Raw genomic sequence first — 27,173 nt, forward strand, 5'->3', positions numbered from 1 at the left:
AATTATCGAATCAAAAGAAATAGTTCTGGACCCTTCACATTTGAACAACAATCTAAGCTACAATTTGCCTGATTCCCATAGTGCAGTAATCCAGTACTGGCGCTCTAAAATTAGCTGTCGCACACATTCAACTCATGCCAACGGTAGCACGCGGTCACCTATTCAAATATGACTGTTACTATTCTGCTTTTTATTAAGCTGGAAAGTCCATGTTTTTTACCTTGTTATTTTTATATCTTATGTTTTTTATTTCTCACCTGAAGAAGTCGGAGCACCGATGAAACTAGTCGTGATGTATTAAAGGTTTTTGTTATACTTTCTCGGGTTCTAGTCAGTTAAATTTATTTTTATAAATGTATACATCCCGAGTAAATCCTAATTTCAATAATATACTGAATACATATATGTATATGTAGTTCTTATTATAGCAAACAATATTATAACAAACTTGCTCACTACAGCAAACTAAATGTCATAAGTAAAGTCCCATAGGTACAATGCTATGCTAAAGGCAATTCACTATATAGCAAGTTTTCTGTGGTCCCTATGAGTTTTCCATAGTGAGTGAGAGTCAACCATATTATAAAAGATAATACATATTATATTATACATTATTATGTAGCATACATTACGAACAGCGATACTTTTAGTAATTTTCCTAAAAATACTTGGAACATTATATGGCAATGCAGACCAACATTCTAAAATATGCAGCTATATTAAATGTTGAAAGAAACCAAGAAGAAAAGAGCTTATTTTTGATTTTAAATTTCCCAAGGTATAATTCGATTATGACACAACATAGAAACGCTTACTTCTTTATGGTTTTCTTTTTCAAAATTATATTAATAAAGATATTGTCAAAAAAGCTACATCAAAAATTGCTCTACCTAGTGAAAAAGGATTTTGTATCTCTTAGGAAAATTTAAGAAATACATATTATACTTGAAAAATTGTAGCTTTAATATATATATATATATATATATATATATATAAATATATATATATATAAATTCTGTTGTGTACATATGACAATGTTGCTACCTTTTTGAAAATATATAAAATTCACACAAAATATGGTCAGGATCCACTGATCACTAAAAATGAACAAATAAGCAACTAGCCTGCTAGTGCTTAGAAAATCTTATTTTGACAATTTTCTCCATTCTTCATGAATGGGTAACACCTTTCCTAGCAACAAGCATATTAAGCACTGGATGCTTCTTGATATATTCAACAGCTTTACTATGTGTGACCATAGTAAAATCATAACCATTAACCTGAAATGGAAGAATAATTTTTTTTAAATCAACAACACAAAAAAACTACCCGCTAAAAGCATTTCTCAGAATAGTAATAAGTTTTCTAAGATTATTATATAGTATGTATGTATTATTATTATGTATATTTATGATTTTTTGATTTGATTTTTATCCCAATAAGAGATAAAAATTCTGATTTTTATCTCTTATTGGGATCTGTAATTTTTGTAAATTATTCACTGACAGATGAAAAAAAACAAGTGAATTTAATCAAAAATAACTAAAAAAAAAAAAAAAGCTGTTTTGATTAAATTTTGATTTAATCAAAACGGCTATTGAGGTGTTCTAGAATTCCTTCTCATCAATGAATGGAGAAGACTTAACCTTAACTTGATAGGGAAAAGTTTTAAAAAATAGGAGAACATCTTTTCAGCAAAGTATACATTATTTTGCTGGAAAGATGCTCTCCTATTTTTCCTGTCACCTCCTGAAAACTTGGACTTTTTGTCTTGCATAACATACAAACCAGCTGGAAAACACATGCAATTAACACATAATATATGAGATTCATGGCTTTGTTGCCTAGGCTATAATTCAAATCAACTCAAGTGTACCAAATGGGATCATTTTAATTGATTGCAAATAGCACCCGAAAGCTAACATATGGATAACTCAGAGGCCATTATTCATTAAACACAATGTACAGTAAAAAAGTATATAATTTATTTGAAATTATGCTCTACATTGTTTACTTATATGTTAGCTTTTGAACCATCCATCCATATCATCATCATCAGCCATTGTCGATCCACTGCTGGATGAAGGCCTTTCTAAGATTACTCCAAAACTGTCTGTCCATGGCTCTCCTTTTCCATGTCACTCCTACAAATTTGATGATATCATCAATCTACCATGATTTAGGTCGGCGTCATGGTCGTTTTTCCTCTCGTGAAATGAAATCCAATCCAATCCATCTATCCATCCAAATCTGATCTGGTCTGCTGCCTATTACTGTACAAGCAATATAAGGATGGTTTTACTCTGTGGACACTAAAACAATGTGACGCAGCCATGCTCATTCAGTTGCATACTCTCTACTGCTTTTGTGCCACACATGTAGTTGCAGCAGTGACTGTATGTTGTACTCTCATTAGCAAGAGAAAACACTGCCACTGATGCTGCTCACACTATCAGAGTGCATGTTTCTCAGTTGCACATGTCATGAGTTTACATCGGTCTATATTGGTACATATTTGTTTATGTTCAAATGTTTTAGAAGACAGAGAGACTGATTGATGTTTTTTTTTTCTTTCTTTTGTTTTTAAAATAATCAGTAGGTACCTATCATACCACAAGTGATAAAAGAGAAAAGTTTAATATGAATGTTGCTACTGAATTAAATAGCAAAACATTGTACTTATTATGCAAGACACTACAGTGGTGCTAAAAGAATACAATGTGCATCAATATTATCAATCCAAGCACTTATTACACTATTCCCAAATTACAGGATGGCAACGGTACGACAAATTTGAAAACTTAAATACAATATTTAGATAGAGTAGAATGTTTTCATAAGGAAGAAAAAAAAAAGAAATGAAGATGCAAGTAAAGCAACTTTCCAAGCAGTTCATTTGTTATCTAAGTAAAGAAAGCCATTTACCAATGGTAAGTTGTTTAAACTGTGTATGATTACAACAGTTGAATACTAAGACAAATACCAAGAAGGGTGTGAAAGAATTCTATAAAAGGTCTTTCAAGTGCCCAATATTGAAATATTTTGCTCATGAATTAATGTCAATAACTATGTGAAAAGACAAGATGAATTACATAAAATCTCATTAGAGATCAGCTTTAACTGATGAGCATTTACACCAGATTTTGATGATTGGGAACTTTGAACTCCAATTACGCATAATTATGTCTCATAAAAATAATTCCATATTTCTCACTAATTTCTCTCAAATCTGTCTGGACACAATTATATGCCAGCCTGGTTGACTGAGTAGTTAGCATATCACTTTCCAATCAATAGGTTGCAGGTTTGAATCCTGCCATAAGCATCGATGTTTGCAGATGTCATTAGGTGGGGATGGGAGATGAATATCATCGCCTGCCCTGCTTATTGGAGATCTGAAGTGGCTTATAAAAGTTCCATGTTTGGTCTCTAGAGCATGGTTTCAAGACTAAAAAAAAAGTAAATAAAAATACAAAACCTATATAAAATAAAAATATATAAATATATAATATATATATTTATATAAAAAATATATAAATAAAATATACAAACAAAAAAATCCTTAGTCCATCAAAGATACAAATGTACTATAGTTTACAAAAACCTTTCATGGGTGAAAGCCACATAAAAAAAAATGCATTAATTTCATTTTCCATCTTATATATAAGTGTGCAATATCCTTAAATTTTACCTCTTGGCTCACAAAGCCTAAAATATTTATTATTCAGCACCTCTCAGAAAAGGTTTTCTGATCCCCGATTTAACAGAGCATTAGTTATGATGCTATGGTATGCATCTTTCTGCTGGTTCAGGACATAATACACAGATTTTGCATAAGAAGTGATCATCATTTAGTTTTGAGCAGGATCACAACGAATATCATATTGAAGGGGAAAATGTGTAAGAAAGTTTTAAAAAGAATCAAGGTGAAGCAGTTTTCAAGGGTGAAATGTAGACTCAAATATACAATTATTACTACCATTTAGAATTCAGTCAGTTCTATTTTTTTTATTATTATTATTTATTTTAATTTTTTTTTTGTTAGTGTCTGTGTAGCGTGACAGGTGGCCCTAAAGATGCTGGTTTGAAATCCAGAAAAATCCTCAATCGACAGTCACCTCCCAACAATTAATCAACTATGTAAATTCCTCAGGAGAAAGTAAATATTTCCTAATATAAAATCTTAAAACTTCAATACAGATAAAGCTATGAGATGCATATTCAAACATTCTGATTATAAAATTGTTTTCACCAGTGATTCTAAATTGTTAAATAAACTAAAAATAACAAAAAAAAAATGACATCCTACAGTGTTGCAATGATGTCTATCACTTTCCCTTGCCAACTGAACTGCAATGCCACCTATATTGGATCTACAATCAGATCACTTCATTATCACTTGTATCAGCATTATCATCATCATCATCACCAAATTCCTGCCATTTACCTTCAAGGGGTGTACAGGATTATTATAGTACTACAAGAAAAATTTACATCATTACTAACTTCTTATCTACAATTTTCCTCCAGATCAGTCTGTTACTTGTCAAGACTCCAATATTATCAGATCTTATATTTCTGTCATCTAAGACACTTTTTACTGTATCAATCTGCCTATATCTTGGTCTTCCTCTGGGTCATTTTCCTGCCAACCTGGCAGAGAGCTCTTGTTTTGCCAATCTTGTCTTGCCCATTCTGTTTAAATGACCATACCACCTGAGATTAGCTCTGCTAATGCATTCCTCGATGCTAACAATGTCAAGTTCTTCCCTAATATCCTCGTTTTTAATATGATATTGCCCTTGATGCCATCTGTTCACGCCTCTAATCTTTCTCAGGATTCTCATATCTGTGGTCTTTAGTCTTTGGTCAAGTGTTTTACTTCTGACCCAGCTCTCAGATCCATAAATCAAAATTGGTTTGAACACTGTCTTGTATATAGCTAATTTAGTGCTCCGAGTAATTTCTCTCTTATTCCATATGAATTCATTCAATTGACTTCCTATATAACCAGCTTTATTGATTCTGTTGTCTATTTCCATATTTAATTTACCATCTTCACTAGACATTGTGCCTAAGTAGGTGAAATGTTTTACTTGTTCCACAGGTTCTCTGTTCAAAACGCAGTTGACATTTTCAATGATTCTGCTTATTGTCTTTGTCTTTTTACTGCTGACCTTTATACCATATCTATTACAACAGTTATTCAATTTAGTCAAGGAATCTTGCAGACTCATAGTGGATTTATTGATAAGTATAACAAAGAGCTGACATTAACATCTCCAATTTTGATATCATGTTTAATACCGCTTTCCTTCATAATGTGATCCATATAGATAATGAATAACAGATGATCTGGGATAATGTACATCCTTGTCTCATACCAGATTTAACATTAAACCATCTTCCTGTACTTCCTTCAATTCTAACTGCTGACTTACAACTCAAATAAAGAATAAGTATTGCTTGATATAATGCCCCATTGATACCATAAAACTGTAGCGTATTGAATAGCCTCTCTCTTGGCACCTTATCATATGCCTTTTCCAGATCTACAAAACTCAAATAGAGATCTTTGTTATATTCCCATTATTTCTCAACTATTTGTCGTAAAGTGAAGATCTGATCCTGACAGCCTCTATTTGGTCTGCATCCAGGTTGTTCTTCACCAAGCTTTTCTTCTACAATTCTTCTCAACCGTTTCTCAACTATACTTACATATATCTTTCCAGGCACACTCAGTACGGAAATGTAATTCTCACATTGTTTTATTTCCATTTTTATATATGGGTAATACGAGAGCTCAACTTCAATCATCGGGAATTCGTCCCTCTGTCCAGGCCTTCTGAACTATGCAGTGCAGCCAATGTAAGACTTTTATACCACCATACTTCAGCATTTCTGGTCGAATATCATCTACTCCTGCTGCCTTTCCACATTTTAAGCCTTTGATGGCTTTTTCTACTTCATGTATGGATATGTATTCCTGACTGTGTGCCTGTTGAGTGTTTTTTACCACTGTGCTATCATTGCTTGTTTCATTTAGCAATTTCTCGAAGTAATTACTCCATACTTCAAGGATATCTTTTTCTCCTATTTTCATGTCACCTTTATCATCTCTAACTCTTTTTACAGTACTCTTTCCTCCATTTCTAAGCTTCTTCAACAACCTACAAAATATTTTACCACCTTCTTGATACTTATTTTCTATGTTCTTGCCAAAGTCCTCCCATTCCTTTTGTTTAGCTAGTTTTACACAGTGTTTAGCTTTCTTACATTGTCTCTGTATTCTCTAAGAGCACAAGCTGACTTATTTGCCAGAAACTTTTGATATGCTTTCTTCTTTTCCTTCTGAGACTGCCTCTTTAACTTCCTGTGTCCACCATGGAGTTCTGATTTTTCTATCCTTGATGACAACCTCACCACATGACTCTCTGGCTGAATCAATCAAGGTTTTCTTCAAGGCTTGCCACTGAATCTCTCAAGTTTGGTTTCTGTTCTCAAACTCTTTCGTTTTTTCTTCAATAATCTTTGTGTATTTTAGTCTACAGTTCACATCTGAGAGCTGCTCAACTTTTATTTGCTTTAAAACTTTCTTACATGTTATTCTTTTCAATATGAAATTCAATTTTATCCTGCTCAAGATTAAAAGTGATCACTTCCAATTTCAAATCCTCTGTACACTCTGGTGTCCTGCACAAGGGAGAAAATATCACTATCAACAATAGCATAGTTATTTCTTGCCTCTTCTCTCCATGTGAATTTGTGCACATTTTTATGTTGGAACATGGTGTTAGTAATAACTAGTCCATGTCCTGAGCAGAAATCTAACAAATATTTGCCATTATTATTAACTTTGTCTTTTCTCCAAATTTTCCCAATATATTTTTGTATGTCTGAGAATCATTTCTTACTCTGCTATTTAGATCCCCAACAAGGACCAACGTTTCCTTTTTCATTGTGTCAGATGATTTCTCTAAATCCTCAAAACATTCCTCCACTTCTACCTCAGTAGAACCTTCTGTAGGACTATAGGCACAAATAAGTCTCATTGTACAGTTCCCCATTCTGATATTTGCCCACATCATTCTACTTGAGACTGCCAGCCATTCAAGAAGATTAGTCTCGTATCTAGTGTTGAATACAATGGCTACTCCTTCTTTTCCTTGATTGTCATTGCCTGAATATAACATTTTGTATTTATAGCTCAGAAAGATCTCACCAGTTTTTGTCTTTTTTGTTTCAGTCATCTGCATTATGTCTATCTGGTACTTATCTAATTCCTCAGCTAGCTCCATTTCTTTGCCATTCAGGCTTCTTATGTTGATAGTACCAATCTTTAACTCTGGTGATGTTGAGTTGGGGTATTTTTTCAGATTTGTTCCAGTAGCTGACTTTTCACTGTTCACTCTGGTTCCCTGGTGAAAACAATGGGGGCTCTTGTTTAACCAGGCAACACCCCAGCCGGCATGAAATTTTGTCATGTTGTACCATCATTTCGTAATTTGGTTTAAGCCAATATTTACAATTTGGTCGGCTAAATCCCAAATTGCCAGCCCATCCTTGTTTGTTCAGTATCCAGGTAGATACCCAACAAGGTGCACCACGAGAAGGTGAGGATTGGACATTAGGTCAGAAGCCCTGCTCGGTTCTCCGCATTCCTTTAAAGGCTATGTGCAGGTCTCCTCTCAGTTATACAGCTGTGACCCTTAAGCACCCCATCAGCATTGACATATATCCATATCCAAATTAAAAAAACAACCCAAAAACCTCAACTACAGAAATAGCAATATATACAATACAATCACATTACACAAATAAAAAAGTAACCATTTTTAGCTTACAAAAAAATGAAATGAAGTGAAGAATATCAGAAGCCATTGAAATAAAAACACACTGCAACACTGTCAATGTCCTCGCCCCTGCATTATATCTGAGGTTTGGCAGTTCTCCAACAATAAAAAACTTTCAGCCAATCAAAATACCTTAATGAAACAGCCTACATATAATAAACACTATGAAATTTTCTTTTATTCTGATGATGGCTTTCCCAAAAGGCCTCACTTCATCCCATAAATCAATTTCATCTTTCATCATATATTTTTATATTTTACTTTCGATGTCTTTACATTCCCTTTATCCTTTAGTTTTTTTGTTTTTTTTTGTTCTAATTTATAATCTTTAAATATTTTTCATTTTTAAATTTCACAAGTTTTATAGTGTATTTAGTAATAATATCACATCGTTTATTAAAGAATTTATTTTCATCTTTTAATAATACCTATTCTTTTTACATGTTTATCTCCTTTATTCATATCATATATCAGAACCGTACAAAACAGGGCATAAAGAAAATTTGGAGGAGTCCTCTCACCAGGAAAATTCTGATTTGGAACCTCCTCCACTCAGGCATTAAGTTGAAACAGCAGTTAAGCAGCTTAACAGCAATAAGGCCCTGGCTGCAGATGGAATCTCAGTAGAGTTAATTAAGTCAGCTAATTAATCAGGTCACAGGGGATGACAGGATAAGTGTGTTTCATAGACTGATTACAAGGATATAGGAGACAGGATCATGGCCTAGAGACTGGAAGAAGTCAGTTTTCATACCACTACATAAGAAGGGAGATATGAAGGCTTGCAAGAACAGACCTAATCTAAAGTGGTATGATCACTTAAACAGAACGGGAGAGGAAAGGAGGTTAGCCAAACAGATATCTGATGCCAGAATAATGATCCAGAGGAAGACCAAGATGGATTGGTATAATACTTTAAATTAAAATATAAGATCTGACGATACTGGAGTCCTAACAAATACAACTGACTTTCACTATAGCAACACAATAATTCATTGTAACAATCCATGGAAAAGTCCTAACCAAAGCCCTATAAATTCCTGTAACAATACTATGCAAAAAGAAATCTATAGCAAACTAACTACTATAGCTAACTCTTCCACGTAGTCTGTCCAAGTTTGCTATTGTGCAAGTTGACCGTATTAGAGTAATTTGAAGAAAAATTGTTTAGAAGGTAATAATAATGTAAGCTTAATGAAGTACTACCATCACAGCAGCCTACACACTCCTTCAGGAGCGTGTAGGCTGCTGTGATGGTAGTACTTCATCATACTATAGTACTACTTCATCAGTATAGTACTATAGTACTACTATAATACTATAGTACTACTTCATCAGGTAGTACTTCATCATACAATAGTACTACATGATTATTAGATATTAGATGATGACTAAGAGATGATTACTTCAAACAACAATTGTGATGGAGGTGACCAGGGTCTTGAAAATGCTGGATCTGTTGATACTATCAGAGGATTTGTCCATAACTAATGTAGCCGCCTTGCCTGCAGAGAAAGTATTAGTGAAGTTAAGGTAGAAGTTATGGTTGGGCAGACAGAAATATGATACTTTTTTTGGAAGGGGGGGGAGAGCAGTAGTTTTGTGAAAGGCAGATCTTGCCTTTGCAATTTATTATTATAAATTGCAAAGATCATTATTATTTTTTCATCACTACCACACACAAGAAGCCACATGGCCTATAGCAAATAATTGCCAAATGTGGGATAGAGGACAAGAGCAAAGTAACCTGCTGATATTCTTCTTGAAGAGCTGAATATTTTGTCCTTGAAAAATACTTACATAAGGAAGGCTGTTCTACAGAACTGAGGTTGATGGAATAATAGACAGCTGAGAGCAACAGGTTTAGTGAATCTGCAGTTCAAATGTAAATTTGAACACAAACAGCAGCTGCTGTTTGTGTTTCTGTAGGTTTAGCAAAAATTGGGACATAATGGATAGTAACATAATAGTTCTGAAGAGTGACCATGGAAATATCGGTAGAAGAGACAATGCAGAAAATGACCATCTATGTGATGGAGAGTCTGTAAGAGAGGAATCATCAATCAATCAAACTACTCTCTTTCTCTCTCCTGTACAGCATCAAGAATTTTTAGAGAAGTCTTAGGTGCTGTACCCCAAATGTGAGAGCAGTCTTTCAAGTTTGGGCAGATTTGCTATTTGTACAGGATAAGTAAGTGATGGGAGAGAAGTAATGATTTAGTGAAAAACCAAGTTTTCTGGAAGCTAAAAAAATGATGGATTATGACAGAAAAGGCTTGGGGTAACAGTCAATTGAAGAGGAGTGATCTGAACTGTTAAGTTCAGCATTATCAAAAGTAAGTGGAGAAGAACTAAGTTTCTTTTTGCAAGAAAATAGACAAAAGTGTGTTTAGGAAACGCTGAAGGTGACTAGGTTGTTCACCCAATGCAAAATGGCATGAACATCAATGTTTAGAGTACTCATCATAGATGATCTTAAGCTTGAAATGTTTCAGCATTGCAAGGTTTATTGTATATGTATGAGTGTAGAGTACTATTATCAGCAGATTTGAGTTTAGTGAGATCAGATTGCTTAAATATAAAAGGAAGATGGTTGGTGAAATAACAGAGTAGTGAGGAAAACACCTTCCACCATTACACATAGTGAATAACAACCAGAGATAAAAATTAGCAAGCCAATTAAAAAGAGAGGAAGGCAGCCCATAAGATGGCAACTGACTGAGAGAACGTTGATGAAAGGCAATATCAAATTACCTTGGAAACGTCATAAATATCCAGAGGTGGGTTACACAGGACAAGAGATCTGTCATGAATCTTGAATGGAGAAAGCCATATTGGTAGTCATTAGTTAATTGAGAGTTCTCTGGATGTCAACTTCTTTAATTAGTGATGACATTCTCCATTACTCAGGACAACACCAAGGTGAGAGCAATAGGTTGATAGTTGGATGGTACACACATCAACTTATCATGCTGTTAGAGCAGATAACAGCTGAGAATAATATAGTCTATCTATCTCAATGACTTTAACAGGCCTTTAAGGCCCACAACCCTCCAAGCATGCGTGGATTTCGTAACCGAAATACGAGGATAGAATGGTCACCCCTATGCCTCAAAGTATTCCTGGCTGTATCCCTGTGTGTTCATGGGGCCGATTTGCCTGCTTGCGGGATGAAAAACATCAGATAAACTGGCGGAAAAAACCCTGCTGTCCACGCCCAAGACCGGCTAACCTAGCTATGGCTGAGGAAGATCCTCAAGTTTCTCACGTCTTCAACGGGAATCGAACCTGGGACACTTCTTCCCCAGTCATATGGTTGTGAAACGTAAAGCAACTAGGCTAGCCGTGTGGACGAGAATAATATAGTGCACAGATGATAAAGAACAGTTTGTTAGTTCAGGAGCATAACTGGTGGTATTTCATCAGGACCAGAAGGCTCTTGGGTATCCAGGTTGTTAAAGATTCTCCTAATGTCAGAAAGATGGAAGGCTACAGGTCATATGATGCAATACTTCAGGTAAAAAAAAAATGAGGTGATTTGCCATCATCATCTATGTAGGAATTGGATAGGATGAATGATGACCTTTCCTAGCACAATCATATCACTTCTATAGCATCAAGAGCTTACAAAAAAAAATTGCATATTTTTCCAGTCAAGACTGTATTTCTCTGCTAAACAGTTACTTACTTTGTACAAATCTCGAATCCAACCATTGAAATACTGCTCTCGTGTGAGGGATGGTGCACCTAAGACCTCCCTAAAAATTCTTGATGCTGTTCAGAAGAGGGCAGTCTGGTTGATAAACGACACTTCTAGACTCTCTCTTCAGCCACGATCCCATAAAGGATTAATTTCTGCATTGTTTTGTCTATGGATATTTCCATGACCATCGGTTCAGAACTAGAATCCATTATGCCTCATATTTCTGCCAGATCTACAGGAACTCGTACTACAGCTGCTCAGCATCCTTGTACAGTCAAACTGTATACTCACTAAACCTGCTCCCCCCATTCACAGAATAGTCTCCCTCATGAAGCATTTCCAAAGGACTACAATCTTCAACAGTTCAAGAAGAATATCAACTGATTACTGTATTCCTTACCCTGCCCTCACACAGCACCTGTTTGTTATAGGCTTTTCTGCCTTTTGTGTATGGGATAAATATATATAAAAAATAGATGGAGTCTAAAATATAATACAGCTAAGTTCAGTAAACCATTTATTGATTTCAAAAACTTAATAGCCCTGCTAAATAGGTATGATATAGCGTACCTATATCATACTTTACATACAGAGTGAGTCTTCTTTTAGATGTTTCTACAGATATTTCAAATAAGGGGGAACTTGTTCTGTATATGAGATACATAGATCAAGCTGAAAGAGGCATTTGTTTCCAAAAATCCCTCTTCAGAACTCAACTGAAGGATACTTGGATACACTGGAGAGTAAATCAAGCAAGTTATTCTTGCCATGGAAGACTGATAATTGGTTAGTAAGCATTAGAACAAATGGAGCAGGAAACATGCTGGAAAAAAACAATGTGCTAAGCAAAATTTAAGAGAGAGAGAGAGAGAGAGACATGTCAGATTTTATATCACCACATTGTTCTGTTAGGTGTCTTCTTGTCTGTGCGGTTCCTAGTGGCTTTGTGCTTCGCAACCATATGCCTGAGAAGGAGTGTCTTAAGTTCAATTCTCGTCGATGACGAGAGGAGCTTAAGGATCTTCCTCAGCCATAGCCAAGGTCTTAGCTGGTCTTGGGCGTGGATGGCAGGGTTTTTCTCCCCAGTTTAACTGGGGTTTTTCATCCAGCAAACACACATGGATATAGTCAGGAATACCTAAGACGATCCCTCCAGACATAGGTCTGAATTGTCAGCTATGCTGGTCCCAAGCCCGGATAAAAACAGGGAGGATTGAGGTGCTGTACCTCCCCCCCATAAAAGGGACTCACAGCCGTTGAATCACCATACAAAATAAATAAAATCTCTCCAGGATATTGACTACTATGCGTCTCCACCACATCCTATTCTGCACCTCTCAGCTGAATTCCTCATATGGACCTATCTCTCGTATGAGAGATAGGTCCAGTCTTCTATATTTTTCATCCACTCCAGTCGTCTTCCTCTCCAAGTTAGCTTCTCCTTCCCTCAACAGTTCCTTCGAGAAGTGTCCTTTGTATGCAATTTGTTTCACCACATTGTACTGATTCTAATAATAATGGATCTGGCTGTTTTAATTTCCATTAAAGATATTTCCTTTGTTTCTGAAACAGTATAGGGAAAAAAAAAAAAACTTTTATCAGACTTCACACACAAAAAAAAGAAAGAATTGGGAAAAGTAGAAGCCATACTGCAAACAAAAATCCTGAAGTTCAAGTATCTGCATTGGGTAAGTTGGGTGTTTAACAGAGTAAGAGCACTGACTGAACTTGTTAAGTACTCTGCAGTGGTAATGCATTTGGACAAAATAAGCAATGAAAACGGAGATCATGCTGAAATAGCAAAAGGCTTGTTAAAGAAAATGAAGTCATACTGTTTTGCAAGAAGAAATTATTTTCCCTTCTTTAATTTCTATTTCCTAATGGAGTTCAGTGACCACCTTTGCAAACTTACTTCTGTCTTTAGTGGCTCTGATTAAGAACTCTATGTTCAGTTTAGTCCAGTTTTTTTATATTGTCTAGTCATATTGTTCTTCTTCCAGGTTTTCACTTTCTGTTGATTTTACCTCCTAGTGGAGAATATTATATTTATGGTTTCTCATTAAATGTCCTAAGTGGGCAGTTTTTCTTCTTTTCACAATATATTATTTTTATTTCTTCTAAGTACCTCTTCATTCTTCACCTTTTCTATCCATGGGATCTTGAGCATCTTTCTAAATATCCACAATTCAAAGGCTTCCAGTTTTTTGATTGTATTTGCCTTTAACGTCCATGTTTCAATTCCATATAATAAACTTGACCACACATGGCACTTCATCATTCATGCTCAAATTTCAATGTTTAAGTCGCTGTTACATAAAATGGGGTTCATGTTGATAAAGGACTGTCTTGCAAGTTCAATTCTTGATCTTATCACAATTTCACAGTCCGAACTTTCATTTAGCCAGGATCCCAGGTATTTGAATTTGTTCACTTGCTCAATTTTATTTCCATTTAGAATTAAGTCAGCTGGTATCGAAGGGTTGTTGCTTATTATCATACATTTTTTATGTTAATTTTTAGGTCCATTTCTGTGCTCTTTGTTGAACACATTCTAGGAGTAGTTGAAGATCTTGAATATTTGTTGCAATTAAAGCAGTATCATCTGCATAGCATAAGTTAATTATTAATTGGCAGTTTATGATTACTCCTTCCTTTCTTCCTTCTAAGCCCTTGAGAAATAAGACTTCTGAGTAGATGTTAAACAGAAGTGGAGACAGTACACATCCTTGTCTCACTCCTCTTTCAATTTTGATATTGCTTGTCCTGATGTTTGTTAGGATAGATGCAGTCTGGCCCCAGTAGACGTTTTTAATTATTTTAACATCTTCATTATCTATGATTAGTTGTTCTAAGATGTTTATGAGTTTATTATGCTGGAACTTATCAAAAGCCTTTTTGAAATCAATAAAACAAATATAAAGGTCAGTTTGTTGTTCTCTGCATCATTGTGCTAAGATCTATGAGCAGAAAAGTGCTTCTCATGTTCCTAGGCCATTTCTGAAACCAAACTGAGTTTCACTAATGAGTGAATCACATTTTTGGTATATTCTGTTATGAATAATTTTTAGGAATATTTTAAGAGTCTGGCTCTTTAGGCTAATCAAGCTCAAATAATTACAAGTTTTTCTATTAGGTTTTTCAGGCAATGCAATGAAGATTGAGTTCATCCAGTCAGAGGTTAGTTTCCCAGTATCATAAATTCTATTCAATAATTTTATCAATATTACTGCCATTGATTAGTTTAATCATTTTTGCTGGTAGTTCATTAGATCCACACCCTTTACCATTTCATGATAATTTGATGATCTTTACTACTTCAGACTTCAAGATAGGTGGGCCTATGACTATATTCCTTGAATTTGTTAAGTCTTGTCTATTATCAGAAAATAGTGCCTAATTGTATTGTCTTAAATAGACAATACTTGTTCTTTTTTAGATGTTTCTAGGATTACCTCTCCTTCATTAGTCCTAAGTAGCACAGCATGTCGTTTTTTTCCATCAATCCCAAGAATTCTTTAATTTTTTTGTGAAGATTGAATTCTTTAATTTTTTTGTGAAGATTGAATTCATCACATTTTTTTTTTTGTAGATCCCCAATTTCATTACATTTTTCTTTCATCCATTGGCTTTTTTTATTTTAGATTTTATCTTGACCTGTATTTCTTTATATTTTGTAGTTTCTTTATCTTTATGAAGTCTGCATTGGTCCATTACGAATAAGATCTCAGTAGTCATCCAATCCTTCTGCTTATGAGATGTACTATAATCCAATATTTATGTACTTATTTTTAATAATTCTTCTTTTAGTTTCTTCCATAATTCATTCACTTCTAGTTCGTCATCATTGGAGTTCCAAGTAATTTTTCTATTAAGTTCTAATTTAAGTTCTTTTTCTATTAAGTTCTATTTAAGTTCTTTTTCTATTTTTGCATTCCTTAAGTTTTTTAAATTTAGTTTTTTCATCTGTTTTGTTTTCTGTATTTTCTTTAGTCTCAATTCTGCTACTAGTGAATTATGGTCTGAACCAATATCAGCACCAGGATAGGTATTTACACTCCTAAAATGTTGATTGACTAATCTGTTTTAGTTTCTGACTGTACTGTTACTACACTCTTGTTGAGATTTTCATGTGTAGAGTCTTCTATTTAGAAGCTCAAACCATGTATTTGTAATTATTAGGTCTTCCTCTTGACAAAATTGTATTAAGCAATCTCTTCTATCATTTCTTATCCTGCATCCAAACTGTAATGCTGTGACTCCAGATGCTTCTTTCCCTACTTTTTTGCATTTTAGTCTCCCATGATGATGTCATGTTTCTTTGTTATTTTGAGAAATTCTTTCAGTGGAGAACAGAAAATGTCAATTTCTGCATTATCCTTATTTGCAGTCAGTATATCTTCAATCAACATCAATGTCATACATGTATAACATTGATGTTGATTGCTTGTCCCTTGAATTGTAGGAGCATTAACCTATCGGAGAATGAAATAAAGTTGAGTGCACTTTTGGATGTTGTCATCATCATCATCAAATTCCTAACATGTACTACCCTCAAGGGGTGTACAGGATTATGATAGTACTACATGAAAAATTTACATCATTACTAACTTCCTATCTACAATTTTCCTCCAAATTAATCTGTTACTTGTCAAGAAGACTCCAACATTATCGGATCTTATATTTCTATCTTTTAAGGCATTTTGTACCGTATCAATCCACCTATATCTTGGTCTTCCTCTGGATCGTTTTCCTGCCAACCTGGCAGAGAACACTTGTTTTGCTAATCTTTCCTCACCCATTCTGTGACCATACCACCTGAGATTAGCTCTGCTAATGCATTACTGGATGCTGACAATATCAAGTTCTTTCCTAATATCCTCGTTTTTAATGTGATATTGCCATTGATGCCTTCTGTTCACACCTCTAATCTTTCTCAGGACTCTCATATCTGTGGTCTCTAGTCTTTGGTCAAGTGTTTTACTTCTGATAACAGCTCTCAGATCCATAAGTTAAAACCGGATTGAACACTGTCTTCTATACAGCTAATTTAGTGTTCCGACTAATTTATCTCTTATTCCATATGAATTTATTCAGTTGACTTCCAACCACACCAGCTTTGTTGATTCTGTTGTCTATTTCTATATTTAATTTAACATCTTCACTAAAAATCGTGCCTAAGTAGCTGAAATGTTTTACTTGTTCCACAGGTACCCCATTCAAAACACAGTTGACATTTTCAATGATTCTACCTATTTTCATTGTCTTTTTATTGCTAACCTTTATACCATATCTATGACAACAGTTATTCAATTTAGTCAAGGAGTCTTGCAGACTTGTAGCGGATTTATTTAGAAGTATAACATTATCCGCATAAAGCAAAGAGCTGACATTAATATCTTCCAATTCTGATATCATGTTTAATACTACTTTCCTTCATAATGTGATCCATATAGATAATGAATAACAGAGGGGATAATGTACATCCTTGTCTCACACCAGAGTTAACATTAAACCATCTTCTTGTACTTCTTTCAATTCTAACTGCTGACTTACAAATAAAGACTAAGTATTGCTTGATATAATGCCCCATTGACACCATGTAACTGTAGCGTATTGAATAGCTTCTCTCTTGGCACCTTTTCATATGCCTTTTCCAGATCGACAAAACTTAAATACAGATCTTTGTTATATTCCAATGCTTTCTCAACTATTTGTCGTAAAGTGAAGATCTGATCCTGCCAGCCTCTATTTGGCCTGAATCCAGCTTGTTCTTCCACAATTCTTCTCAACTGTTTCTCAAGTATACTGGCATAAATCTTGCCCAGAACACTCAGTAGAGAAATAACTCTGTAACTCTCACATTCAGTTTTATTTCCCTTTTTATATATGGGTACTATTACAGCTCTACTCCAATCATCAGGAAATCGTCCCACTGTCCAGGCCTTCTGAACTATGCAGTGCAGCCACTGTAAGACTTTTATACCACCATACTTCAGCATTTCTGATCGAATATCATCTATTCCTGCTGCCTTTCCATTTCAAGCCTTTGATGGCTTTTTCTACTTCAAGTATGGATATGTATTCCTGACTGTATGCCTGTTGAGTGTTTTTTTACCATTATGCCATCACTGCTTGTTTCATTTAGCAATTTTTTGAAATAATTACTCCATACTTCAAAGATATCTTTTTCTACCATTTTCATGTCACCTTTATCATCTCTAACTCCTTTTACAGCACTCTTTCCTCCATTTCTAAGCTTCTTCAACAATCTCCAGAATATCTTACCACCTTCTTGATATTTATATTCTATGTTCTTAACAAAGTCCTCCCATTCCTTTTGTTTAGCTAGTTTTACACAATGTTTAGCTTTCTTACATTGTCTCTGTATTCTCTAAGAGCACAAGCTGACCTATTTGCAGGAACTATTGATATGCTTTCTTCTTTTCCTTCACTGCCTCTTTAACTTCCTGTGTCCACCATGGAGTTCTGATTTTTCTATCCTTGAAGACAACCGCACTACATGCCTCTCTGGCTGAATCAATGAAGGTTTTCTTCAAGGCTTGCCACTAAATCTCTCAAGTTTGGTTCCTGTTCTCAAACTCTTACATTTTTTCTTCAATAATCTTTGTGTATTTTAGTCTACAGTTCACATCTGAGAGCTGCTCAACATTTATTCGTTTTAGAACTTTCTTACATGTCATTCTTTTCAATATGAAATTCAATTTTATCCTACTCAAGATTAAAAGTGATCGCTTCCAATTTCAAATCCTCTGTACACTCTGGTGTCCTGCACCAGGGAGAAAACATCACTATCAACAATCACATATTCAATGAGACTTTTCTTATTCCTTGCCTCTTCTCTCCATGTGAATTTGTGCACATTTTTATGTTGGAACATGGTGTTAGTAATAACCAGTCCATGTCCTGAGCAGAAACCAACAGGTATTTGCCATTATTATTAGCTTTGCTTTTTTCTCCAAATTTTCCCAAAACATTTTTGTATGTTTGACAATGACTTCCTACTCTGCTATTTAGGTCTCCCACAAGGACCAACTTTTCCTTTTTCATTGTATCAGCAGATTTCTCTAGAGCCTCAAAAAATTCCTCCACTTCTACCTTAGTAGAACCTTCTGCGGGACCATAGGCACAAATAAGTCTCATTGTACAGTTCCCCATTCTGATATTTGCCCACATCACTCTACTTGAGACTGACTGCCATTCAAGAAGATTAGCCTCGTATTTAGTGTTGAATACTATGGCTACCCCTTCTTTTCCTTGATTGTCATTGCCTGAATATAACATTTTGTATTTATAGCTCAGAAAGATCTCACCAGTTTTTGTCTTTTTTGTTTCAGTCATCTGCATTATGTCTATCTGGTACTTATCTAATTCCTCAGCTAGCTCCATTTCTTTGCCATTCAGGCTTCTTATGTTGATAGTACCGATCTTTAACTCTGGTGATGTTGAGTTCAGGTGTGCTTTCAGATTTGTTCCAGTAGTTGACTTTTCGCTGTTTGCCCTGGTTCCCTGGCGAAAACGAGGGACTTGTTTAACTGGGCGACACCCCCTGCCAGCATGAAATTTTGTCATGTTGTACCATCATTTTGTATATTGGTTTAGGCTAATAAGAGTACAATTTATTCGGCTAAATCCCAAATTGCCAGCCCATCCTCGTTCGTTTCAGTATCTGGGTAGATACCTAACAACGTTCACCACGAGAAGGTGAGGATTGGACATTAGGTCAGAAGCCCTGATCGGTTCTCCACATTCCTTTAAAGGCTGTGTGGAGGTCTCCTCTCCGTTATACAGCTTTGACCCTTAAGCGCCCCACTTTGGATGTTTCTTGACTTATTAATATTCCTACTCTATGTCAGTGAGTATTATTACAACTCAATGACAACTGTCTAGAGTAATATAGGATCATATCATTGGAGCAGCATTTACATGAGCCTGGCCATCTTATTTCACTCAGTCCTAAGATTTGTATTTTAAGTCTTCTCATTTCTTTAATAATATTTTGCAGCTTTCTAGCTTCAAATATAGTTCTATTCCATGTTCCTATTTTGATTGGTTTGCCAGCGATTCTTAGCACACCCATGTCCCATTTAAGGAACAGCAGGAAATCGGGGCTATTGTTCTTGTTGTGTTTGCCATGGCAGTTGGTCTGGGAAGGTTGAATGCAGAAATCTCCCCTCTTGCTTTCTACATTGCAATAATATGCCCATTAAGGAAGTTCTATCTATGCCCCTAGGTATCCAGTCTTAAACCTTGCCGATGTCATTCATCTTCAGCCTCAAGTTCAGTAATGGTGTGAGCTGTTTTTTTTTTTTTTAATTTTTTTTTCTTGCATTTCTGGAAACTGTAGTTTTTAATCCTGCAGCTCAGAGAAGCTAACCACAGAACTTGCACTATTTCAGATTTTGCAATTATGGGAATTTGCAAAATCTGAAATAGTGCAAGTGCTGACAATATGCGTTAAGGTTTATGATAATGAGAAGGCAACAGGTGTCTGCCAATACCTTCAACATCATCAGTAGCTATAACTGTCTACCTACTAAGTTCCAAAAGTTAGTTAGCACTATATGGGTTCTGCCTATTGCTTGTAGAGCGGTTCTCCACAATAAAAGGGTGCTTGCAGATTTAGTATTTTATGGCCTTTCCTCCTATACTTCAACTTTTGCCATATGAAAAGGTGAGTGAGTATTCACATTTACAACCATACTGTGCACACTTGCAAAATCAAAATTAATCTGCAAATGGAGATAAAAGGATCACTGATAAATCTTAATAAATGTTTTAGAATGACAATTACACTCAATATCAGGGTAACTTGAAAAACCATCTGGAAATGTTTCTTTTTACTTCTAAAAGTTCACTGATATTAAACAGATAGAAGTAATAATGTTTAAAAGTAGGAAAAATAAGGAAAGGTACAAAACACATTGATCCTGTATTCACCATAAAAATTTTTTTTTCACACATAATTCTTGAAATAAATATTGGGAATTCATTTTCAAAGCTCTTCAATTAAATCATGATTTCACTTCTGCCTGCTGCTTTCCTACACCTTTCTACACACTAATATGTAGTAGTTACCTACTACTGCATTTTAAGAGCAGTTTGTCCACTCTGTGAAGTGAAAAGCCAGTTATATAGGGGGAAAAATGCAATTTCACTCCCATAGCAAATTAGAAAACTTGGTCAACATGCTTACAAACAACTTTTACATCTGATGAGTTTTATGGGACAGAATATTATGCTTGAAAATTTCAGTTAACAATTACACCTACCAGCTAAGTGGAAAAACCACAATGTGGATTTTTCACTCAGCAGCAGATAGGTATAATTATTAATTCAGATTTTTAAGCACAATATTAACAGCAGGCATGTCTTATAAACAGCTGGATATACTGAATGCTTCCACAATTACTTTATTTAATTAACTGATAAGAACACAAACACCTCAATGTAAACAACTTAGAATCAAAGTTAACATTCTATAATCTAAAATAACACTACTTACTTGAAGAATTTTATCATGAACTTTTAAACCACACTTCGCTGCAGGACTGTTTTCATAGACTTCTGTAACATATATTCCCTATAATGAATACAAGATTGTTGAGTGACTAAAAAAGAAAAGAGAGAAATATTTATTTGAAGTACATACATTTATGATGGCTTAGTTGGCCAAGTGGATAATGTCTCCACACTATAACCAATAGAATGAGTCCAGATCTCAACGTGGAATGGATAATTGCAAACGTCTTTAGGTAATAAATAATTTTCAACAGCTGGTGCGAAACCAGCTACTGGAATCACTACTGCTTACTGGAAGCCTGAAGTGGCTTAAAAAAAGTAATGTTTGGTCTCTGGAAGAGGAAGCTGGATTGAACCCTCAGTCCACCCAGTGTACTAAGTCATGTAAATTCCTTCACTTTTGTGGATGAAATTTATTAAAAAAAAAAAAAAAAAAAAAGAGAAAAAAAAAAGAGAAAAAAAAAAGTACTTCAGATGGCAGATAAATTTCATCATCCAGTTTTAATGAACATAAAATGGTTTGAAAAATTTCCGTGTTTGGTCTCTAGAGCAGGATTTCCAAAATATCTAACCTTTAATCCATCCAGAGTACTAATACAAATGTACTATACACTAACAGCATTTTGGAAGGTAGAATTCACATAAAAAAAAAGTATATAAGTGGAATAATACATAATACTGATCATTTGTTTCTCACTAAAGACGAACGTAATAATACAAAAAAAAAAAAAAAAAAAAAATTATAAAATTCAATTTACTACATACATTACATGCATTATACTTTTATTATAAGTACGCTGCAGTTCCATAAGTACTGGGCACAGTCAAACGCAAATTACTAATACATATTTTATGTACCACTGGATCCTGATCTATGTTAAACCTAGCCTAAAGAAGTATAAAAATAAGCAATGTAAGCTATGTGCCCACTCCACCAATCTGTGACATTTCAAAGGATCTGTGATCTTCACGTTAAGTACCTTTTAATATATAATTCAGACTTTTAATATAATCCATGGATGATTTTTTCCATACCATTAAATGTCTAAGTTAAGACACAGATTTTAAGATTCATATCAGGTTGCATGTTCGGAATGTGTGACCATCCTCACCAACAGGGTTCTTTGACCAGAGAAATGCCATCACTGTAGGCAGTGCTACATATTCAATATTTCATCATATGATACTCCAATCAGTGACAGATTGACAAAAACCAGAAATCCAACAGCACCCATGTCAAAACATATGACTAGATCTGCTCCTCAGATGGATGAAAATAGTAGGTAGCAAGAGAGCATAAAAATTGCCATCACTGTAAGCAGTGCTACATATTCAAGATTATCATATGATACTTGAATCCATGAAATGCCATTGATAAAAAACAGCAATTCAACAGCATCCATGTCAACGTATGTGACTAGATCTGCTGCTCAATATAATATACATGTATGTAGACTTTGCTGGTTCAAGAATGAATAAATAAATAAGAGTTTGTATGTCAAAAAAACAGAATATATTAGCAGTTTCTTTAATTAAAAACACATTGCATGCTAATTACATGGGATTCTTCAGGTGTATGAGACTATCACTCTCCCATATATTAGTTCTATTTCCATAAAACTTGCAAGAATACTTAGAGAACATAAAATCAAAACAGTATTCACCCCTTTTATCAGGATGAGATCAATATTCCAATCCATAAAACCTCGACATTGCCCACTAAAATATCCTGATGCTCACAGCTATGGTGTGAATGCAGGTCATCTTACTACAGACAGATAGAAAAATCTATCGAGCAACACATTAAAGAACACATTCGAGATATTGAATACCAAGGAAGTAAGGCCTCAGCTTGGTCATCACATGTTATCTTCAGCTGACCCACAAGACGCTTTGACAATGCAACATCAAGTGTTATGGGATAAATCTGAACTATTACATCATTGTTATGACATAACTGAGAGAAGAATTTGGGAATCCTTAGAAATGGCATTCCATTCAAATCATCTAAATATAAATCGAAGTATCAACTTGTCAGAATACATCCTAAGCCATCATTAGCCAAAAGTGAGTACGTGAATGCTTCAACATGCACAATGTGCTCAACAATGCAACATGCAATTAGAAACATTTTTAAAATCATCAGACTCTTGTATAACTATATTGGCAAAAGCATATTGGTTTTATACTTGAGCAAGAGAGCAAACCTCACTGTTCAGTGATGTTGTAACTGTGAGAAGGTGGGGCCGACATACACTTTAAGTTTTTCTTCCCATATTCTTGACTAAGGATAAGCAGAGCCAGTGGCACACCCAGGGAGGGGGCCAAGGGGGCCCTGTCTCCCCCCCCCACCCAAAAAAAAGAAAAAGTTAAAAAACACTAGAAAATTTTCCAAAATACTTTTCATGATTAAAATTCATTTTTTATTTATGTTGTGTCATGTCTTCTATTTCTATACTACTTATGAGTAGTATAGAACCACATAAGGTGAGAGAACCCTATAGCAGTGTTTCTCAACCTATGGTCTGTGACGATGGGACAGGTAGTCCACAGGCTTAAATTAACCAAATAAATCTATATATTTTAATTATCCAAACAAAACAAATTAAAATTGAGTAAGTAAAAATTATTAAAATAAAATAAATACTTAAAAAGAAAAAAATAGTGGCAGAATGTTCATTCTGCCACTATTTTAATTTGTAGTGACAGAATAACAAATAAAAGAGGGATGAAGTGAAAAACAATGTGGCTTTATTGCTTCCACCTTCCCTTACTGTTTTGTCAGATTTGAAGTGAACATGTGTTGTCCACATGACCACATTTCAACCAATTGCTTGTTGTTTATTGATTTTTATTGTTGAAGGTTTTCCTCCTTCAACCAAGGCTCAACATATCTTCAGAAGTGCTAAGTAATATTTAGACAAAATGTGTTGTGAGTTAACTCCAGTATTTATATATTTTTTCAGAAATTGCGCGAAAAGCAAGCTGACAACCGAGTTGGAATGCTAACTCTCTTCAACTGAATTCCAATATGTGAAACTGGTGGTACCAACAAAAAGCGCGTAAATCGGGTATAATTTTGCATACAAACACACAAAATATTAGTTAATTGGGACCAAAGTTTACAAAAACACCTACATTTTTTAAGAAATATAATCATAATTGTAATTTTTCATACATAAAAAAAAAGAAAGTTATTTCGATGTCAATGGTTTCATAAAATCTAATCGATTCGTCTGACGGCATAATGTCTTTTTCTTGTCACGCAAAATTTCTTCATAGCAAGCTAATGTTTTTTTTATTCTTCGCCTTGTGGCTACAATTCGTTCCTCGTTAGAATCTATGTCCTCCAAAATCTGTAAACCTTTCTTTTATGATTGTTCTTACTGTGGATTCCTGTAGATCGAACTTCTTTGCTAGCTCACAAATTTTCATTCCACCTTCAAAATCCTTAATAATGTTGAGTTTTGTTTCCAAAGTCAGTGTTTTTCGTTTCTTGCTAGCTGTAGAAGAATCGGACTTGCTTCCTTTGAATGACATTATTATTTTTTATGTAATAAAATTTTTATCAAGAACATAACATTAAACAATTGCAAGGTTTGTAGACTATAAAAATCGTGTATGAATGGAGACCGCGTGAAACACATCACTGCTTGTTCACAGCATGTGCAACACTGGCGAATGCGGCTGGCGCCAGAAAGATATGACTAGTGGTGAGGCATGAAGTGGGACGGGAATACGTACATATATGAAACAGCGTAACTCCGGATTCGCGTAAGTCGGGGTATGACTGTATATATATATATATATATCTTAGTTTTAACACGTTTACGAATTTTAACACTTTCGGTTGAATTTTATTTCTGCCGAGCGAACTCGCACAATCTAATTAAAAACAACAGTTTTCAGTTAGATACTGTGTTTGCCGGTGCAACACATGGTTTTGCTTGAGTCTATATAGCATGCATAGTTTCTGTATGAGAGGACATGTGATTTATTAATTAGTGTCGTTTTTATCCCAGTTGTGTCTAATTGCACTATTTGTTGAGAAATATATTACACAGACTGCTTATACCTTTATAATAAAACATAATAAAAGTACTTGTTTTTCTTGCCTCTGCAATATAGTGGCTATTGGGGGAGGACGTGTTGTTTACCACTGGAGCAAGTTACTATCACCCTGCTCTGAATGTGTTTCAGCTTTTTTCATTTGCAAGGTATATGCAAAACTTTTTAATTTCTTTTTTTTGAAAAGTAAAATCAGGGGTGAGAGTTATATGCAAGTAAGTACGGTATTTCGATTATGGATAAGTAAATTGGTACCTTCTGTAAACAGAAAAATATATCGGATGACAGTGATAATATAAAACGAGTTTGTAATGACAGTTTGTGTGTAGTTTCTGAAGAGAAAGAGGTCTGTAACGAATCCACAGAAACACAAAATTCCCATCAGTTGCAATGCGATAATATTAATATGCTGAATGAAAGGAAAGATTTGCTGGACACTCGACCAGTGGATCGCATTTAAAGGTAAATACAGTTGCTTATTTTGTAGGAACATTTTTCTGTTTTGTGACTTCTCTCCTTTTATGGTAATTATGCCTACATTATTGTGTTATTATTCAACAATTATTTACAGGTTTGAATGTGCATATAAAGTCAATATCAACAGTAGCCTGATTACGAACGCGTGATGAAAGGGATGGGGAGGTTTGGAGCTTCCAGGATAGTATTCAAAAGGTAAATACAATTGGTTATTTTGCATAGGGCCCCGAAACTTATTAGTTTAGAATTTAACCACTGGGAAAGGGTTTGTGTCCACCTCAAAACTCTGAAACAGAATTTGGAAACATTTTCCGAATAACTTTTTATATGAAATTTCTGTGATTTCACGATCCATTTCAGGCTTGCAGTCATGAGAACGACCTTTTGTTATCAAAAAAAAGCAACTAATTAAACTTTCAAGTGACAGTGGACTTAAAATGCAATTCCGTGATCATGGTTTGGCTCGATTCTAGATCTCGCCTTCAGTGAGAAGTGAATTTCCCGAATATTTGAAGAAGTCGAAAATCGTCATGCAGTTTTCTACAACCTATCTTTGCGAGAAACTATTTTCCTCGCTCCTTCAAATAAAAACAAAATACAGAATTCGTCTTAGCGTGTGTGCTGATCTTCGACTGAAGTTGACCAATATTGAGCCAGATATCCAGCAAATCTGCAAGGTCGAGAAGCTCATCCATCTCATTAAAAGTAAATAGTAACATAATTATATCATTTTATTTATTTGTATAAAAAAAAATTAAAACTCTTTTAATTTTTATATCAACAAAATTTAATTTTTTATCTATATATCCGGCCTGGTTGGCCGACTCTCCAGCCAAAAGGCTGCGAGTTCAAATCCTGCCATGGGTATGGATGTTTGTGATTGTCTGTGAAAATACTAGTGGCAGTGGTCGGCGGTAGATAGTGTTAGTGTAGATGATGATGATGATTGTAGTTGTGGTTGGTGAAAACGGAGAGTTGTAGAGTAGGTGCCCTTCCTCAATATGTCCTTGGACTACCTGGAGATGTTATGTAATAATAATATCAACAAGCTTTATAATGAACTATGTGATGCACAATGAAAATATTGTGATGCACAATATGTCCATTGTGCATCACATAGTTTGAATTTGGCACTTGGAAATGTTATATCTTTGACAAATAAGAAATTGCATTGGCATAATTGAAAAGATACACAATTTCTTCAATACCCCTAAAAGACAGGACGTCCTTGTTGTTTATAATATTATAATATTAATATCTTTTAAGATTTATAATATCTTTATTTAGCTTGCAAAAAATATTTGCATGCACCTTACCATTGTCTAAAATAATGCAAAAATCTGATAGTGATCTATTAATTGCCCTAAATTTTGTTGATGATGTTGTGGCTCAATTAAATACCATTCGAGAAACACCAGATTCTTCATTTAAAGATATTTACGATGAAGCATGGATAAAAGCCAATAATTTTAATATTGACATTAAAAAGCCAAGGACTTCATCAAAACAAACATTAGGATCCAATGTTCCAG

At 34.7% G+C, this 27,173-nt stretch overlaps 1 protein-coding gene across 1 annotated transcript in view; it reads right to left on the reverse strand.

Annotated features, from left to right (window-relative positions):
- Positions 1-278: 278 nt before the first annotated feature.
- LOC150095563 (tax1-binding protein 3 homolog) overlaps positions 279-27,173 on the reverse strand; it is a 39,001-nt gene continuing 12,106 nt past the window's right edge. Inside the window, exons 3-4 of the mRNA XM_090410408.1 lie at positions 21,080-21,157; positions 279-1,280 (exon numbers count right to left, since the gene is read on the reverse strand). Of these exons, the coding sequence (XP_090266534.1) occupies positions 1,170-1,280; positions 21,080-21,157 (189 nt within the window). The 3' untranslated portion in view covers positions 279-1,169. The remainder of the gene's footprint in view (positions 1,281-21,079; positions 21,158-27,173) is intronic.

The sequence above is a fragment of the Typopeltis vanoorti genome, chromosome 20, assembly GCF_054136105.1.
Source record: "Typopeltis vanoorti isolate ZY-2024b chromosome 20, IOZ_Tvanoo_1.0, whole genome shotgun sequence".
Lineage (NCBI taxonomy): Eukaryota > Metazoa > Arthropoda > Arachnida > Uropygi > Thelyphonidae > Typopeltis > Typopeltis vanoorti.